This window comes from Aquila chrysaetos, chromosome Z, assembly GCF_900496995.4.
Source record: "Aquila chrysaetos chrysaetos chromosome Z, bAquChr1.4, whole genome shotgun sequence".
NCBI classification, from domain to species: Eukaryota; Metazoa; Chordata; class Aves; order Accipitriformes; family Accipitridae; genus Aquila; species Aquila chrysaetos.
In genome coordinates, this window is record NC_044030.1 from 23,017,324 (window position 1) to 23,035,220 (window position 17,897).

At 42.1% G+C, this 17,897-nt stretch overlaps 1 protein-coding gene across 9 annotated transcripts in view; it reads right to left on the reverse strand.

Annotated features, from left to right (window-relative positions):
- Positions 1–336: 336 nt before the first annotated feature.
- TRIM36 (tripartite motif containing 36) overlaps positions 337–17,897 on the reverse strand; it is a 30,319-nt gene continuing 12,758 nt past the window's right edge. For 5 of the 9 annotated variants that reach the window (XM_030005097.1, XM_030005098.2, XM_030005094.2 and 2 more), the window contains 8 exons: positions 12,980–13,323; positions 10,484–10,630; positions 9,311–9,406; positions 8,120–8,373; positions 7,346–7,470; positions 6,506–6,799; positions 5,914–6,211; positions 337–4,353 (listed from right to left, as the gene is read on the reverse strand). In XM_030005097.1, coding sequence (XP_029860957.1) covers positions 3,999–4,353; positions 5,914–6,211; positions 6,506–6,799; positions 7,346–7,470; positions 8,120–8,373; positions 9,311–9,406; positions 10,484–10,630; positions 12,980–13,323 — 1,913 coding nt within the window. In that variant the 3' untranslated portion in view covers positions 337–3,998. The remainder of the gene's footprint in view (positions 4,354–5,913; positions 6,212–6,505; positions 6,800–7,345; positions 7,471–8,119; positions 8,374–9,310; positions 9,407–10,483; positions 10,631–12,979; positions 13,324–17,897) is intronic. The other 4 variants (XM_030005095.1, XM_030005096.2, XM_030005093.2 and 1 more) reach the window with 1 other exon arrangement.

A 17,897-nucleotide genomic window follows, 5' to 3' on the forward strand; every position in this document is an offset into this window, starting at 1 on the left:
CATCTGCTTCCTCCATTAAGGAATGAGTAGGTTCCCTTGAAAATGCCCAACAGCCAAGTTCCTTCTGGACACACATTTTCCTCCCCTGCCTGGAGAGAGAGCCTCAGGCAGCCAAGTTCCTAACATCAGCATCATAAGTAAAAGCCTATGTGGCAGTTAGTCCAAACTAGCCTCTTTAGTCCTCCTAAAATGAGAGGTATGGGTATATGAGCAGACTTGAGAACCAAAAGCAGTGCCTTCTCCCTGCAAGTCACCTGGTGTCATTTATTCTAAGAAATATTATTTCAACCGGGGTAGTTCAGAGCTAGGATGTAATAATGTGAATGACCAAGCTACTGTATTTTCAGCTTTTATTAAAAAAAAAAGAGACATCACATTTACATTTCAGAATATGTTTAAACAAGGCCTTTTTGTTAAAGCTTTAGATATCTAGAAAGTGGTCTACATGATTCACACTTGCATGGAGCTTTGCACATCACACAGTACTCACCAAACAGCTATATTGCACAAAGATCCACACAATACCACACCATTCTTAGCTTAGTCTACATTGTAAAGTGCTGTTTCATAGGAAGAAACTTGTTCTGGAAAAATAAGTATCTGGATAGGCAAGTACTGCTGAACTGTATTTCTGAAAGGTGACAGTTCCATTGCAGTGGAAAAAATCTGACAGTGTTTTCAGTGCCTCTGACTGTGTTATTTAATAAGCTGGAGTAAGCACCATAGAGTACCGTAATGAATGCATCCTAAATATTCAAGTAACACCAAAAGCCAAATCATTTAAACTCGGAATGAGATAAATGCAAACAGACATATCAAAAGGTAGATTAGATAAATGTTTAAGGTAGTGTCAGTCTCTGTCCAGTAGAATAAGTAATTGCATAGCAGAGCACATCTCAAATGAATGTAAGGTAAAGCTATAGTAGGAAAAAAACCCCTAAATTTTTAATTTCTCACTTCTGTGTTCTCAAATCAGTAAAATTTAATCTTTTTTTTTTAAATAAATGAGTCTGAGAGACTGTCTTCCTTCTAAGATAGAGTGTTCAGTTTATTAATATTTCCATAAAGTAATGAAAGGCCAAAGCCTGGTGATATTGGTCCAGATGCTTATAAAGAATCCAAACGTGGAACCGTGGAGTGCTAACCGTGACAAAAACCTCTTAACTTAGACCCATTTCTGAAACAGAGGAATCAAAAATGATACATTTGTCTGTGGAAGGAGATTTGGTCTAGCAAAAACAAACCAGAAAGTTCAGCCCTGTAATCTGTAGCTTTAAGCCGTTACCAGGTTTGGTAGATGAACGGACAAATGGTGATTATACAATGGGAGAAATCACAGCTACTGAAGAGAGAATCCTGTCTCCTGGGTTTATCTGACTACTGGGCTCACACACACAAGAACATGAGTCATCTACTCAACAGAGTGTACTAACATGTAAAAGTTTTCAGTGCTTCACTAGCTAATCATGATTTAGTAAATGACTCAGGGAAAAAAAGTGGAAGGAACAATAAATTTTAACAGCAGAAAGAGATTTGCTGCGTCCCACTACAACTTAAGTTGCCCCAAGATTTGGAAAAGCAAGCGAAAAAATGATCATGTTTGTGTTACCTATGAAGCTACTCAGGAACATTCAGCTCTAGCAGTGACTGAAGAGCTGCAGGAGGCCCTCAGGACTAAGTGACTAAGTAAACAAGCAGATGACATTCAACATTAACAAATGCAAAATAACACACAAGGTGGAGAAACCCTGTATGTGCACAACTTGTTTACAACTAACCATCAGGACTGCGTGGAAAACACTGCAGAAGAAACTTTGTAATGTCACCTTAACATTTGGTATCAACCAAAAAGGCAAATATGGTTTTAGGACTATGGAAAAAAGGGAAAACCCAGAATTTTGTCATCCTTCACAGCAACAGAGTGTCTGTATGGAGGGCTCCTTCAGTCAGCCTCAGAAGGCAAGAGGAGAAAGAAGGGCAGCAGGATGCTCACCAGTACAGAATGGCTTCCATCCAGCAAGAGGAAACATGAAGGGGAAGGCATAATGGGACAGAAAGGCTATGATAACCATCTATTACAAAAAGAAATGGCCTAAATAATAATTAGCGAGGGACAATTTGCCATTTCTCCTGCAGGATAAAGTTTCAGAAGATATCCACTGCTTCACACCTGCCGCCTGGGACATCAAAGTGTTTCTCACACAAGCACACAATAAAGGCATGGAACATACTTCCATACAGCCTTACTGAGGCAGAAATATTTGCAGGTGAGGCCGAGACAAGAAGTTGCCCTTGCTGGGCCTTTCTAGCCCTGAAAGGGCTGTCAAGCACACCTTGGCGCAGATGACATTTCTGCCAATTACCATGTCTGCCAATTTCTTCTGACAGTGGCCACCAGACAGAGGCTTAGGAGAGAGGACACTGTGAGGGATGGACTCCAGGTCAGATCAGTACGACAGTTCAGACAGCAAAGCACACAAAGGTTTTGCATTATGACCTACATTCATTAAAGTGTATTGTGATTTTCAGGTCCCGTTTCATAGCTCTACAGCTGTACACATGTACTTAGTAAGCATACTTCACACACATTCATCAAGATGCAACACTATCCCCAAATTAGAAAGCATATCCCCAAATTAGAAAGCACCAAGTATGTATTAGAAACATCCTTCACTTTAGATCCTTATTTTTCCACAACACAAGTTAACAGTGCAAGTACCCAAGTGTTTTTTTATGTAGATTTCTATAAACAGATGCAGTCCACCTCCGTGCCCAGTAAGATCATGTAACAGATCCTCCTGGAAGATACACTGAAACGTACAGAAGACAGGGAGGTGATTAGAGACAGCCAACATGGGTTCACTAAGGGCAAATTGTGCCTCACTCAGTTAGTGGCCTTCTGTGATGGAGTGAATGCATCAACGGGCAAGGGAAGAGCTACAGATGTCATATACCTGGACGTCTGTAAGGCCTTTGGTAAGATCCCCCACAACATTCTTACCTCTAAATTTGAGAGAGACGGGTTTGATGGATGGACTGTTCAGTGGAAAAGGAACTGGCTGGATGGCCACGTCCAAAGAGTTACAGTCAACAGCTCAATGTCCAAGTGGAAACCAGTAATGAGTGGTGTCCCTCAGGGGTCTGTACTGGCACCAGTATTATTTAGTATCTTTGTTAACAACACAGTGGGATTGAGTACACCCTCAGCAAGTTTGCAGATGACACCAAACTGAGCAGTTCACTTGCTAGAGGGAAGGGTTGCCATCCAGAGGGACGCTGACAGGTTTGAGGAATGGGCCCATGTGAACCTCATGAGGTTCACTGAGGCCACATGCAAGGTCCTGCACTTGGGTCTGGGCAGTCCCCAGTGTCAGTACAGGCTGGGGGATGGAGAGCAGCCCTGCAGAGAAGGACTTGCGGATCCTGGTGGATGAAAAATTGGACATGAACCAGCAATGTGCTGAGAGCCTAAACGTTCAGCTGCAGTTCTGATTTCTCCCTGCTTTATATTGTATTTTTGCAAATGTTATCTCGATCTGAAAGGCCCAACCTCTGGTGCTCAGGGGTTAACTGGAAAACATTTGACCCTTCAGAGGTATTCAGGCAGATTTCTTAAAAGGAGAACAGCAATCACGTGCTGTCAGCTTTGACTTCATTCAATGGAAAACTGACTATGTAGATTTAAGTTACATAAAAGGCAGATTTCTACCCCTGAAGAGTAATTTTGGTTGCTAGTCAAACTTCTTCCCTGCTTCCCCCTGGGAAGAAAGTCTGCGGATAACAGCATTGCACAGATCACAAGAAAGGCAGGAGAGTTCCTGGAAGAACATTTCCCACTGGTGTGGGAAGTGTCTGGACTGTTTGTTCAAAAAAACCATGGCCCAGAGGCTTGTGAGCAACACGTAGGTAGAATGTAATTCATCAGGACTGAGAACTAAGGTAGAATTCTTCTGCTCTCATTTTCCATCTCAGAACAGCAATGGGAATAGATTACTGCACTAGATGTCATCGTGGTACTCCCCATACCTTGCTGTGACAGCTTCCTCAAGATGAACCGCTGCGCCACCCATTAAGGCAAATGCTGGGTACATCATGCCAGAGCAGTCCACCTTGGATTCATAAAGGCATTTCATACAACCTGCGTCGTAAAACCCCACCTTGCCTTTGTCACAGTCAAGGCAGATGCCCAAGCACGACGGCAGGGGGAGGATTCTGCTTGCTGGATCCTTGGGGGAAGCAGGTGTCATGGGGATAAAGAACTTCTTCATGCCTAAAGTGACCAGTGTGACAGGCTGTGATGAGTCAAAGAAGGCATCTTCACTCCCACTGTCATGACCACTGTCTTGCTCGTATCTAGAACAGAAAAACAACCATTTGCTTTTGTCATATTCTGAAGTGGGATCAGTGATGTGAACTGGAGAAAACATTTTTGTATGATAGGTAACACCACACTATCAACCACAAAAACTTGGGGGGTAAAAATACAGCTCAGCCAGGAGGGAAGATGAATTTAGTAGGTGGAGAACACTTACTTGGGCCACCTCAAACAATTAATAACAGCTAAACACTACTACTGAGGACGAGGCCACAGAAGGCTTTACTAAGGAGTGGATGTATCTAAATGTACTCATGCTAGGCAATCATTAATGAACCTACAGGTAAATTAGTTAACTTGAGAAGTAATTTAGCAAATATGACTAATCATTACAGACAACATATGTTTAACTTTATTTACGTAATCTTAAAAGGCACCAGTAAATACATTTAACATTACTGTTGTCCTATGAGTTTTCCATGACACTGCTGTATCACATTGTCTTTAAAATTCAAAATACAAAAAGTAGTGGTTTAAGGTTTTGGTTGGGGGTTTTTGATTTGTTTGTTTGTTTGTTTGTTTTTTAAAAGTGCTCTGCCTGGAGGCTTCCCTGAACGCCTGTTCCCCAGCTGGTTACTGGGGAAAGTTTGTAGTTAGGTTTGTTCAGTTTACATGCTTTTCCCCCTACTCCTGTCCCCAGATGAAGACAGAGCTGAGAAGCACGCATTCTTCTGTGCGGACAATCCCTAGCTAGGTTTGCGGGTTTGGGGTGTTTGGGGGGAAGTTGGTTGTGTGTCAGCTAAAGTTTTCCAGATATTTGTGTGGATAAGGAAAAAGAAATCAGGAAGTCAGGATCTAATTTCTCACTTTGCAAAAAGGCTCCATGTGACTTTAAGCAGCTCAAGATATTTGCATTTTTACACTTTCACTATGTTATACAAGAGGAAGCCAATACATTTGTTAGATTCCCGAAAAAGTTAAGAGTTCCCAGGAGATAGCCTCCCAGCCTGCAGTTCCTGCACACATGCAGGCTTACTACAACTGTAATTGAGAGCTGAAGATCTTTTTGCTGGTTTGTCCACTGTACTTTGGCTTGTGCTCAGTAGCACTCCAGTACTGTAAGCAAGCGTATAGCCTGGGATAAGCCAGTGACTTGGAATCCACCATGATGCAAGCTACAGCAAAGTTACACAGATATGCACAGTGAACATTGTACCTCTGAATGGCTGCCAAACCTAGTACGCTAAGGGAATTAAGGCAGAGTCTTACTATTGACAATTAAGCATTGCTTCAATCTTGCAACTGACGGCTTTTTTTTTACGTTCTTGCATTACATCCCTATAGATGTATCTTGACATGTATAGGGACCTGATTTCTTTCCCAAAATGAAAGAAAATAGGACTCTGGATAATTAGAATTTCTTTCTACTAGTAGTAGGGGATGAACAGGACAACCTGCTTACACCATATCCTTCAAGCCACTTTCCACTGGTTAGGTTCTCCTTGTGTACTAACTGAGACCAGACTTACCCTTAATTTATTTTTTAAAAAGCCATCTCCTTATATAAAACATGTATTAAGCAAGAGTCTGGAATTTACCTTGGGCTGGTCACATCATGGGTATTATGGAACAATTTCTGTATCTTGCTGCTAGAAACAACTCCCACTTTCACCAGGTAGGAATAGGCTTCCACATGAAAAGCCCAGAAGTGCTTCCCTTTGGCAATCCCAGTGTCACCAATGATGTAATCGAGGGTTGTGTAGCATCCGACCTGCATGTGCTCAGATCCCAGCAGCAGAGGAAATCCAGCCCTACTTTCCACAGAGGTTCTTCCTGGGTTCAGCAGGAGATGTTCGCTGTTGTACCCACATTTGTCATCAAAAAGAAAACTGAAAACTGAAAAACAGTATCCCCAAAAATTTCCTCTTAGTTAAGTATTTGACCTTCTGTGCTTATAAACTACATTTTAAGTCACATGGGTGTTAGAATTTCTCACTTTTAAAGGCTACCAGGAATGTCACGCAAGTCTCAGTATGCTACCCATTTAACCTGTTTGTTAACAGTGCTTCTCAACATTTATGCAACCGGTAACAGTATAGTAGAAGTCTGGGAGCTACTGGAAACCACCTACAGCTCTTAACACCGACAGACATGGATTCAGCACCTGGTGGACATAAGAAAATCCAATACCTGGAGCTGGAGGGGTATGCAAAATAACTTCTTGGCTCCAAGGGCTACAGATGGACGCTTTATATCCTCGAACTCTAAAGGCATAGCTGCTGTTGTCATCAAGATCAGATATTACTTTGCTCTTGCTGCAAACTTTGATCTCCTGCCACGTCGCACTCTCCTCTTCTCTATTAAGCTTATGATACTCAAGAACATAGGTATCAGCTGAGTCTGTCTTCCCAGGGCATTCCCAACTGATCAGAGCTTTGTTGTAGACTCTGCTCTGCTCTTCATTGATTTCTGGTGTTTCTAGACCTGGAATGCCAGAGATTCAGGAGAAAAAAATCTCAAATTCAGATATACGTTGTTTCAGAGTTAACAATTCAAGCCCTTTCTTGAGTGGCTATAGCACTGTGTGTGTGCGAGTGAAATCTGACTTGCCTAGTTGAAGAGTGCATACGAGGATGGTTCGGTTCATGCACTTAAATAAATCCCCTATTTTCTGTTTTTACTTTGAAATTTGTATTACTTTATTTCTGCTGGCAGCTAAAAAAAAACATATAAAAAACTATTCTTTTCTGTCATACAACAAAAAGCTTCTAGGAAGACCTAGTATTATTGAATTATGATATTTTGAAAGCCAGCGTAAACTGGTACTGAATGCAATGGCATCTTAGCTTCTTTATCAAAGCTGAAGTTAGCCTTGGTGCCAGGCAATGCCTTGTGGATCACGGAGACAGAAGGGACAACACAAGTCACAACACTGAGTTCTGCAACTACAGCCCTGCATAAGTTTTGCCTCTTTCCAGAGAAGCCCTTAAAGCCGTAACTCGAGAAGGACCCGATGCTCTCACTGTTTACCATTGGAATGGAAGGCCAAGTCACCAAGGATGTCTTCTTGCTTGGCTATGTCCACCACAAAGTCTTCAAAAGTAGTTTCAGCTGCTGGCCTGAAGTTCTTCAGAGATTCAGTAGCTTTTTGGATTCTGAAAGCACAGAAGCAGAAGTATGGCAGAAGAGAGAAAAGGGAATTCACATGTCTGCATTCCTTAAGGTAAAAATGCTAGGTTTTGCTTTAAAAAAAGTTCTGTTTTCATGTACTCACTGATGCCTCCCAGAAATTTCTGTCTCTCTAGACAGAATTCAAATGCAAAATTTAAAGTTTTTTTGTAGATCAGTGTAAATATAAGGAACAGGTAATTGTTCAGCTGGCAAAGCATTGTAACAATTTGGGGCATTATGTTCAAAGGACAAAACAGGTGTGAAGCACTAACAGAGAGCAACCATTAAGATCAAAGAGTTTAAAGCCAGAAGAGACCTGTTAGATTAACTTGCAAATACCCGATACAATCTCTGAGCAAAGGAATGTGTCAGTGAGTCGAATGGGCTACCCTTCCACTGCAGTCCTACTGAACAAGGCTAGGCGTTGTCGTAGGACAGAGCCCCTCCTGTGTGCTGTTCGTTAATGCACACTGTAATGTCGTAATTTCTACTGCATGGTACCAGGACCATCTCCTGAGCATCTGCAATACAAGGTATTGCATTCAATACTTTGCTAGCAGGTGTCAAACGAGTATGACTGACCAGACATCCTGGAACAGTGCCTGTACCTCAAACAGAAGATAATTGAGATACCTGACATGAAGTTGTTTTGCTGTTTGAACAAAAAAAGATGGATCAGGTTCCTTAAGCACTTCTTGAGCATATCCTACAAGGCCATTATTTTCCAGGAGCCCTTGATATTCTTCTGCTTGCGTCTGCAATTTTTCCAGCCTTAAATTCTTAGAGGCTTCAATTGCCTTAAGAGCTGCAGATTTCTTCTCTTCCAAGACATGAGATAATTTCTCAAAACTCTGAGATGCTTCTTCTTTAGCTCTTTCACTGTTGCACTAGGAGGGAACAAAAGACATTTTAGACAGAGTCCGCAGCACTGTGACTGTGTACAGAAACACACTTAAAGTTGCTCAAGGTATCACAGCAATCTAGTCATCCATTTGACAGACAAGACTAATGAGCTTTGTTATGCTCTTCAGCACTGAAAATGGAATCAGCACTGCACCCAAGCTAGTGAGCATTTACTGTCTTAACACAGAGAACAAAGAGCAGGAAAATATTCCTCTGATTATATCTTGAATTATGCACAGCATTTGTCTGAACAGCCCATCGAAAAGCACTGTAAAAGCAGGTCAGTCTCTGAAATCTTCATGCCCAAGAGCTAGGTGCTCTTCCACCTTCCCCAATCACCCTCAACTGGGTGTCCAGCCCAGTTTCACACATATGCCCTCAGAACTGTAGTGCCACCTCTGCCCAGTGCCCTGGATAAAAGGAACTACAAAGTACGAAGACAATCTCTATCAAGATAAAGGCAAGTGCCAGAACTCCTGCAATTTCTGCCACTGCGTTTTTCAGCTTGTATGTGAGCTCCCAGCTCTGGCTCCTCTGCAGGGAGATTTTGCCCTTAATTCTGACTTTACTGCAACATCCTCAAGGCAAACAGACGGTGTAAATTGTGCAGCACCATTAATACACAAGAGCTGTAAGTCTAACCCACCTCTCTTTAGTTAAGGTATCAAATAAGCTTTATTTCAATTAAACTTACAGCAGCACCCAGAACTTAACTTCCCTCTGTATGTTGCCCAAATTTCCCATGCTGTCAGGACTAGGTCTTACCGTGTGTGATTCAGGACTAACACAAACTGTTCAGAAATTGTTTTACTGGCTAACTGAAAAAACCCAAAGGATTTGAAACACTTCACTAAAAACAGTTCAAGTGCCTGCTGTGTCCCTGCAAGGGCCATCCCCAGACAACCCACAAGCCACTCTTACCTCTGTTTCTTTCACCAGCAGATCCAGCTGTGTGATGTGAGCTTTCACCTGGCTCTCCTTACTGATGAGGTACTCGATATCTTTTGAAAGCTTCTCCTGTTAAAAAACCCCAGCAAACTGGCAGAATAAGGGTATCCCACCCAAAATGACCACCAGCGCAGGCAGAACATCCCACTCGTGCTCGGTTTATCTAGTTAAAAGGACAGCAGCCTGCCACCAGTCACGAGCAGCAACCCTGCGGAGAATTGCTCGGTGACCTCTGATGACTGCACAGGGATATCAGGCCACTGCTGTGAGCACGACTGGGAGCACAGCTTCTAAGGGCAAGAGGTAACAGCCTCAGCTGGCTCATTCTTCCCCAGCCATAGGAGTCACCCTCTCTTAGGCTAGGAACATGAGGCTTCAGGACACTACTAAAACTTACAGAAAAGCCTTGTTAGTTATTAACTCATTTGTAATAAGATTTGCTAGAAAAATTAGTGTTTCAAAGCATGAGCTTGGGAGTGCCTCTGCACTTCCTTAGTTGCAAGAGTTAACAGCTGTACAGGAAAAGCCTTGCAAACAGTCAAGGAGGCCAAAGAGCACAAGGCTGGCTGGGCTGGTCTTTCTTTTTTTTTTTTTTTTCTTCCCTGTGAGCAAGAGAGGAAGAAAAGGAAGAAGCGGAGGTAGCAGCAAATCATTCTTTAATAACAAAGCAATGTTTGCAAGTCTTCCCTGTTGTACTGTGCTTAGGGAATTAACAGCTATGCAACTTCAGAATTATACAAGGTCCCAACAGATACTTCAGATGCAAATTTTTCAGGAGGGCTTCTAAAGTATCAGCTAACCCAAGCCACAAGGACATTTATCTTAAAAAAGCTAGACTGTAAAGTATTAACTGCTTAAACCTTCTACATTCCTCAGTACTGCTGTACAGTCGGCTAAAATAAGGTGAAAGCACTTTTAAGGGGTTATGTTTCAAGCCTCATAGAAAATATAGTTTAGTTTCTCAGAGGTGCACTATGTCACACTAATATATACATTAACAGATGTTGCCCAACAGCATGCCTCATGACTAGTTCAGTGTCCTCTAGACACATGTCCTGGCTTCCTGCCAGAAGGAGTTTGCCCTTACACCAGAAGCTCAGTACTCTTGCCCTTCTTAAGGCCAGGTCCAACAGTATTTACTTTTACCTTAAGGGTTTTGTAGGCAGTGCTCATGGTTGTTACTCTATGGTTTGCGTGACATCCACCCAGTTTACAAAGATGACAAACAGGCCTTCTGCAGAGTTCACAGTACATGTTTACCCTCTCCATTTCATGTTCTGGACACATCAAAATCTGAAAAAAAAAGAGCAGAGCGAATGCAGGTGTACTTCCAAAAACTGAGGTGCTGAACAAGCCATCAAACCACTCAATCATCCCACAGCAGTGTCTGATTTCACTAGTGAATTTTTTATATTCAGTTTATCTTCCACCTTTTATATGTGGCCATGCCAGTGAAAGCCAGCAGATGAACACACTGTTTCACAAGGTTTACAGTCAGTAAACCTGTGGCAATGTCTGTGTACACATCATGTAGCCTCTATACTGCAATCAACCTTGTTGCTAATCCCTGAAGTTGTTTGCATGCCTCAAACTCCCTACACTCCTGTTCAGACCTGTAAATGCAACATACAACACACCCACCCTGTCAAATTTAACCGTGTCCATGCCAGCATCTCTTGAAACAGCTATGAAGTGTTTCTTAAAGCAAGAGTTGCCATGATATGGTAATGATTTAAGTTTAAGCTAGACTCTGATCAGCCACATAGCTATTGCTCTTGGAGCAACAAACGAAATGCAGCCACCACCACCAGTCACAGTCATTTTAAAGACAAAAGGCTCCAGTGTTTCAATTTTTCTGTCTGACTCCAATTACGAGTTGTTCATGCTGAACGCTAATTCCAGTATCAGCTTAAACAGCATTGCAAAACATACACACACACAGGGCTGTGCAGGCAGACATCTCCAAACACTGCAGTCGTGCTCTTAGTCTGTAGAAGGAATTTTTCCACAGCAGTGCATAGTCACACCTAACAGAAACCTTGTATAAGCCAGAATTACAGCCCGCAAGCTGGAGACAGAAGAGGTTAGCAGATTACCGTGTCTAGTTCTCTCAAAATTCAAGAACAATCAGCCCAGTATGTGCTTTTCCCATCCCCACCACACACGTTACAAAGTGCTTTCCAGTCTGGTTGTAAATTAAAGTGATGACTGGGAACATTGTTCAGGTGACCAGCAAATACTCCATGCATTCAGCTCAGGTCTTAACAATGCAGTGCAATGAAAAAAATGCACTTTTCTTTCTTTACATTAAGCTCAAACAGTCCTCGAAAAAGTCTCTATAAGAGCACAGTAAAGTTCAGTTTAACCACTTCTCCTCCTTTTGCTCTGCTTCAATACAGTTCAACTCCTGACTTTTAAACCCAAATTCAGTCTGCATGTAGTATAACAACATGGTACCTTTATGACTACACAAGGATCACAAGATGCCTTTGGTGTTTTTAAGTAGCAACATTGCAGCAGTGAGGGTTTAGATACTATAGAAGCAAAGTTTTTAAGGAGCTGTACAGCATTTTGGATCAAGAGCTGGAAGACAGCATGCAAACTTTTACCTTACCCATTTATCCAATGAAGGGACATTTCACAAAGATAGCTGTGTGCTAGTGCATTTTAAAGCACACCAAGCACGTGCTTGTTCTTAACTACAATGAATGTGTTAGACTCAAGAAAAACGGCACTAAGTGGACTTCTAGAAGTTCGCTATCTGCCAGCTCGCTAACTTTTGAGGCTCTAATTTCTCCAGCCTCAGAAAGAAGGTACACCACCAGTCAAGAGTTTCTTATGCACTGCCCGTTAAATCAGATCTACTTAATTTAATCCAAATTAGTCAGGACTCTTTGAACACCAGCACTTCCAGGATTTGTGGGACCTCCAGCGAGGTCACTGGCCACAGACACTGCCATGTTCTGCACTACACTTAGCAGGAGAAACAAAGGTAACGGAACTTCCAATCACGCTGTTTTGGCTAAGTGCAGCAGCAGCAGCAGCAGTATGTAAAGCAGAAAACTTGCCATTACATTTTTCTCCTCTGCTATAGCTAAAAAAATAACAGGATGTAATAACAACAGAGACCTGAACTCCACCTTTTGCTATTGCTAGATGCAAGGAAGAAGAGAAAGAAGATGCTTTGTGATGGATCAAGTTCAGACACAAAACATCCAAAGGCAACCTGCCTTAAGGGCGCAGGGGGGAGGCCAGTTGTTTTGGTTTTTTTAAGTTTCCACACGCAGGCATTCTCCTTAACCCGACTTACAGAGAAAAGCACTGCCATTCTAGATGTTCAAGATCATTAAGTGTTCCAAAAAAAAGAAAAAATAAAGACCCAAATCACAAATAACACAATCCATTCCCCAAAGTAAAAAAAATCCTTATTTTTAGAGTCCCCTTCAAATATGTTCTCAATGTCCTCTTGAACAGCAACCACTTCATCATCAACAAGAACAAAAGCTTATGGTTCGCTCAATAAATAACGGCAATAATCAGTAAAGCAATAACGGTCCTAAAAAGCGACTACCGTTGCACAGGTATGTCTGAAGCTCTATGTGAATGGCACAACCCAAATTCTGTAAGATACGGTATCCTTACCTTGGGTCTGAAGTTGGTGGTTGGTCCTACGTATTCATGCTGGGCTTTGACAGTTCCCCAAGGATGGTGTATTTTGAAACATTCATTGCAATAGCTTGCACTGCAGTCCATGCAGCTCTTTGTGGACTCTTGAGGTGGAGGTTTGCAGAAATCGCACATAATAGCAATGGCTGCCCTGGCTGCCTGTCTGTACCTTTCCACAATGGTTTCCAGAGTAAAATTGCGAAATAAGCCATTGATGCCACGTTCTCCAAGATCAATATCCCGCTGGCAACCCGGACAAGGAAATAGACTCGATCGAGGAGTCAGTGAATTGCGTTTTCTGCCTGTGTAGACACCAAATCCTGATTTAGGAGGAGCATAAACAGAAGAGGTTTAGATTTTAAAGGGAGAAGCACAGGAATTTATGAACCAATTCCAAACTATTGTAGCACATTGTCCAAACCAGTACAATACCAATTCATATGCAGTCTGCCAAGCCAAAGAGCATACATTTGCCACGCCAAGGTAGTGTAACGACTGAGTCCAGGGGACATTGCAAACTACTGCTCTAAAACTTAAATCTATGTTAAGATGAATTTAGCTCTTCCAATCCTATCTTCTTCATCTAGTTTTGGATGCACTCAAGCTGCAGCCTTTCAAAACACTAAACACAAACCCTTCCAGAAACCAGCTGGTTTTAGGCTAACTGGGAGCCCATATAGAGAGCAACAGCTTCATAACATATTGAAGTGAAAGATGCTTATTTCCACTGTGAGACTAGTTATTCCCAGACAAATATAGCCAACTTTGAGCTCCCTCAAGTTTGCTTTGGCTGAGTTGAGCTTATCTGGCTCATCCCAAGAGGCATCATATAAAAATAAAGAGGAAAACAAAAGAACTAGATATTACCTGTATGAAATCCCAGACAAATCATTTAGTCAAAATATGCAGAGGCTGACTTGGCTGTCGCTGAATGGCCTTGATAAAGGAGGGCTGCTAAGTAAGCCCCGCGCACCAAAGGCGATGCCAAGATGGTTATGCCTGAGAGATTCCTCTACCTTGAACTGGGGAATCATAGAATGGTTTGGGCTAGAAGGGACCTTAAAGGTCCTCTAGTTCCACCTCCCTTGCCATGGGCAGGGACACCTTCCACTAGACCAGGTTGCTCAAAGCCCCATCCAACCTGGCCTTGACACTTCCAGGGATGGGGCATCCACAGCCTCTCTGGGCAACCTGTTCCAGTGCCTCACCAGCCTCACAGTCAAGAACTTCTTCCTTACATACAATCTAAATCTACCCTCTTTCAATTTAAAGCCATTACCCCTTGTCCTATCACTACATGTCCTTGTAAAAAGTCCCTCTTGGGCTTTCTTGTAGGTGCCCTTTAGGTACTGGAAGGCTGCTCTAAGGTCTCCCTTGAGCCTTCTCTTCTCCAGGCTGAACAACCCCAACTCTCTCAGCTTGTCTCCATAGGAGAGGTTCCCCAGCCCTCTGATCATCTCATGGCCCTCCTCTGGAATCACAGATCTGCATGGTTACACAGGGTACATCTACCTCTTTTCATTTCAAAAGGAGACAGCAGAGAAACCGCACTCCTACCAAACAGTTACGCACCAATTTCCCCTCCTCTCCAAAATAAAGTGATCCAAGGCTCAAGTAAAGCCACAAGCCTAAGGAGCCTCTGGAGCCTGTTCAAGGGGATGGCTCACACAGACCCAAAAGCTATTTACACGGTAACGTTCTTGAGGCTATCAAACAGGGAGTGCATCCCCATGTCTCACTCATGAACCCACATGACACAACTCTCAAAAAGAGCCCTTTATGTATTTCTGAAGCAGGGCAAGCCAGTGTTTGGGCTTAACATGTATCCTCTCAGCTTCTCCTGACAAAGAAACAAAAAAGCATTCCTTGTAGCTGGGGTGTGGTTTTAAGATCCCTTTGAGAGGACTGCACGCTGGTATAACTAACAAATTTGTAAATGGAGGTATGACTTAAAGTTGAATTCTTAGTGTTGAAATAGGTTCTTCTTCAGAAGGGGACATTTGTTCTCATCTGTATTTAGTCTGTATTTAGATCTTCCCATCACAAATGTCAATGCTTCATTTCTTTTTGAAGTGTCCTTTGCTACTATCTAAAAGACACTTGCCTTGTGCTGCTCTCCTGTGGCTGCTTCACCCAACAATCCAAAACCTCCCTTCCTATCACGGCCTTTCCAGTCTCTTCAAAAAACCCAAACCAACACTCCCATAAGGAACCAGTTCCTTTAAAAATCTTTGACATGTGTCCCATGGTAGTTATGCACGACTGCCAGCTAAGAACCCACAGAAAGAGCATGAATAAGTGTGTACAAGGTGGCAGTCTCAAATTCAGCTGGTCTCATGCCTTTCTGTAGGTTCTGAGCAGAACAACTAGGCTGCATTTACAGAACAGTATGGGTGACAAAAGGCACTGGTATACAACTCTCTGGCCAAGGGAAGCACAGATTTTTATTTTTTTTTTTTTTAGTACTTACTTGTGAATTAATTACTTAAACTGTATGTCCTGCAGTACCTGTAACTTGGCATACACAGCAACACACACACATGCAATGCACAACCACAGCAGTGAAACACAAACTGTATTTGCAATGTATGCTCCAAGCTAGCACTGCACACAGGAACACAGAGAGATCTTCTACACAGACTTCTACAATGGCCTGAACAAAAAGATGATTTTGCATGCAGTACCATGCAGTCAACGGCTACAGAAAGGCATCTGGAGTACTTACGTTTGCTAAAACTAAGAAAATAATGATACAGTGTACAGGGACTGCCTACAAGCAGTATGCTGTAGCAGTGAGCAAGCAATGACAAAGCAAGATAACAAGAGGAAAAACCATGGTGCAGTGGTCAAGTTTAAAAACACCATCTGAAATTCATATCCAGTAGCGTGCTTTTGAAGTCTGGCCCAAGCGGCTCAAATGTGGAAGGGGTGTTTGTTTAACTCAAAGGCGAGTTCAGCCGCATCCCAATGGAGGCCTTTCATTCTGCCCGTGGTGGACTGAAACCAGACCGTCATCACGAGCCATGCTCTGCGAAGACTGGTGACATTCTGCTTACGGAAAGCAATCCAGTATCAAGGAAGTCCTGTGCACCTTCAGATGTCTCATCCCTTTTCTCTGACGGCACTCTAAGAGCCTAGGGTTGGTTCTTTTCCCCTATTTTAAACCCTGGAACTTTACTTGCTGAACTTCTTGGCATGCTCTGCCACTTATATACCAAAAAAAACCCCAATCCACAAAAAAACAGAGCAGCAAAACCCATGGATTTTGTAGTCATATTAGATGTGTGGCTCACAGATTAGGTCCTCCCCATATTCTCTTTTACACTTTGTCAATCTGATTTACAACAAACAAGTATGTATTTTGCGAAATATTAGGAATCATCACAAGAAATTTTCCACTGTGGTTTGTAAACAGACTGCTCCACTTGCAATGAATAGCTCAATGCTTAACTAAAAAATTAGCACAAAAATTAGCACAACATATGCTAATGCTCAGACTCCAAACTCACAAATATTAGGATATCGATTGCAAAGACTCAAGTCAAAGAGCAATCTTAAATATGTCTTTCAAAGGCAGTGTTTAAATGTCCTCGCCCCAAGGAGAGGTACCGACACTTAAAATGTTGAAAAGCGCAACCTGCAGCTGATGGTTTGCAAAGGGATAAGACATCTTAAAGATAAAATTGTGTTTTCCAAGTAAACAGTGTCACCAGAATTCTATGGTTATGGAAGACATGGAAGTTAAATGTGTGAGAGCTTAAAGAATAAAGATTTTAAAAGTCAACTGGATTCTCATAAAAATTAAAAAAAAATGTAAATGTACATTGGTACCCCCAACCCCTGACTTGGTTAATGCTTTTGGACAAATTTTTAGGAAGAAAGAAAAGAAAAAAAATGTGAGAGAAGTCAGTAGCTGCAAAATGTCATTTTCAGATACTTTAATCTTCCCCAAATCAAGGGTGCTTTCTGCAAAAAAAGCAGATAAGGACAGCTTTCCAAGAGCTCTGCCGGTGTCCTGCGGTATCTTTGTTTTATGACACTTTCAGTCTTCAACTGAGCCAATTTAAACTTCCCCTTCCGATTAGCTGCTTTGTCCTCCACTGAGTGTGAAATTCAGATTTGTGTTTAGCTTAGTTCATGTCTTTCTTGAAGGACACAGTATTTCTATGGATTGTTCATGTACCTGTCAATATTACGGCAACATGGAGGTTTGGGCTTTTTTGTTTTTCTATTTTTGACAGAGCATCACATAAAAAAAACCAGAAGTATTTATGTTAACAAGCCCACACGGTGGCTGAGATGCTCAGACTAGCTCAGTTTTGGAAATCAGATGTACTTAAAGAGACACTGGCTATCCTTCAACCTGACTGTGTCACTAAGCACACCAAACATTACAAGTGTATCAATTTAAAATATTTAGTTTTCCTCACATATTCATGTGCCATGCTTAATTACCAGATCCAGAACTACCTACTCAGATTAACATGGTGTAAACATCAACCTGCTTCTTTATCAAATTAAGCAGGCTCAGATGAAATGAAGAACCAGTATTACCTTCCATTTAAAAGTGATGGCCAAGCGTGACCTCTCAATGTTACAAAGGTCAGTCTAATAATTACACTTCACTACCAGTAAGACAGCAGTTTTATTGAACCTTGAGCATGTAAACTCTTGAAAATTAAAAAGTGTGGGGCGGGGGGGGACGACTGTTGGGTTTTTGTTTTAAAGGGAAGAGAGAACGTGCATTTTTGTACCCATCAATGTATGTTCAGTCATGCATACAGACAAGAAAAAAAAAATACAATCCAACCCTTAACTGAATTCCAGTCCAGTTGACCTTTAAGTCAGTGTTAAACAGAATGAAAAGCTTTCCTTATAGAAGTCCTTTGCTGTA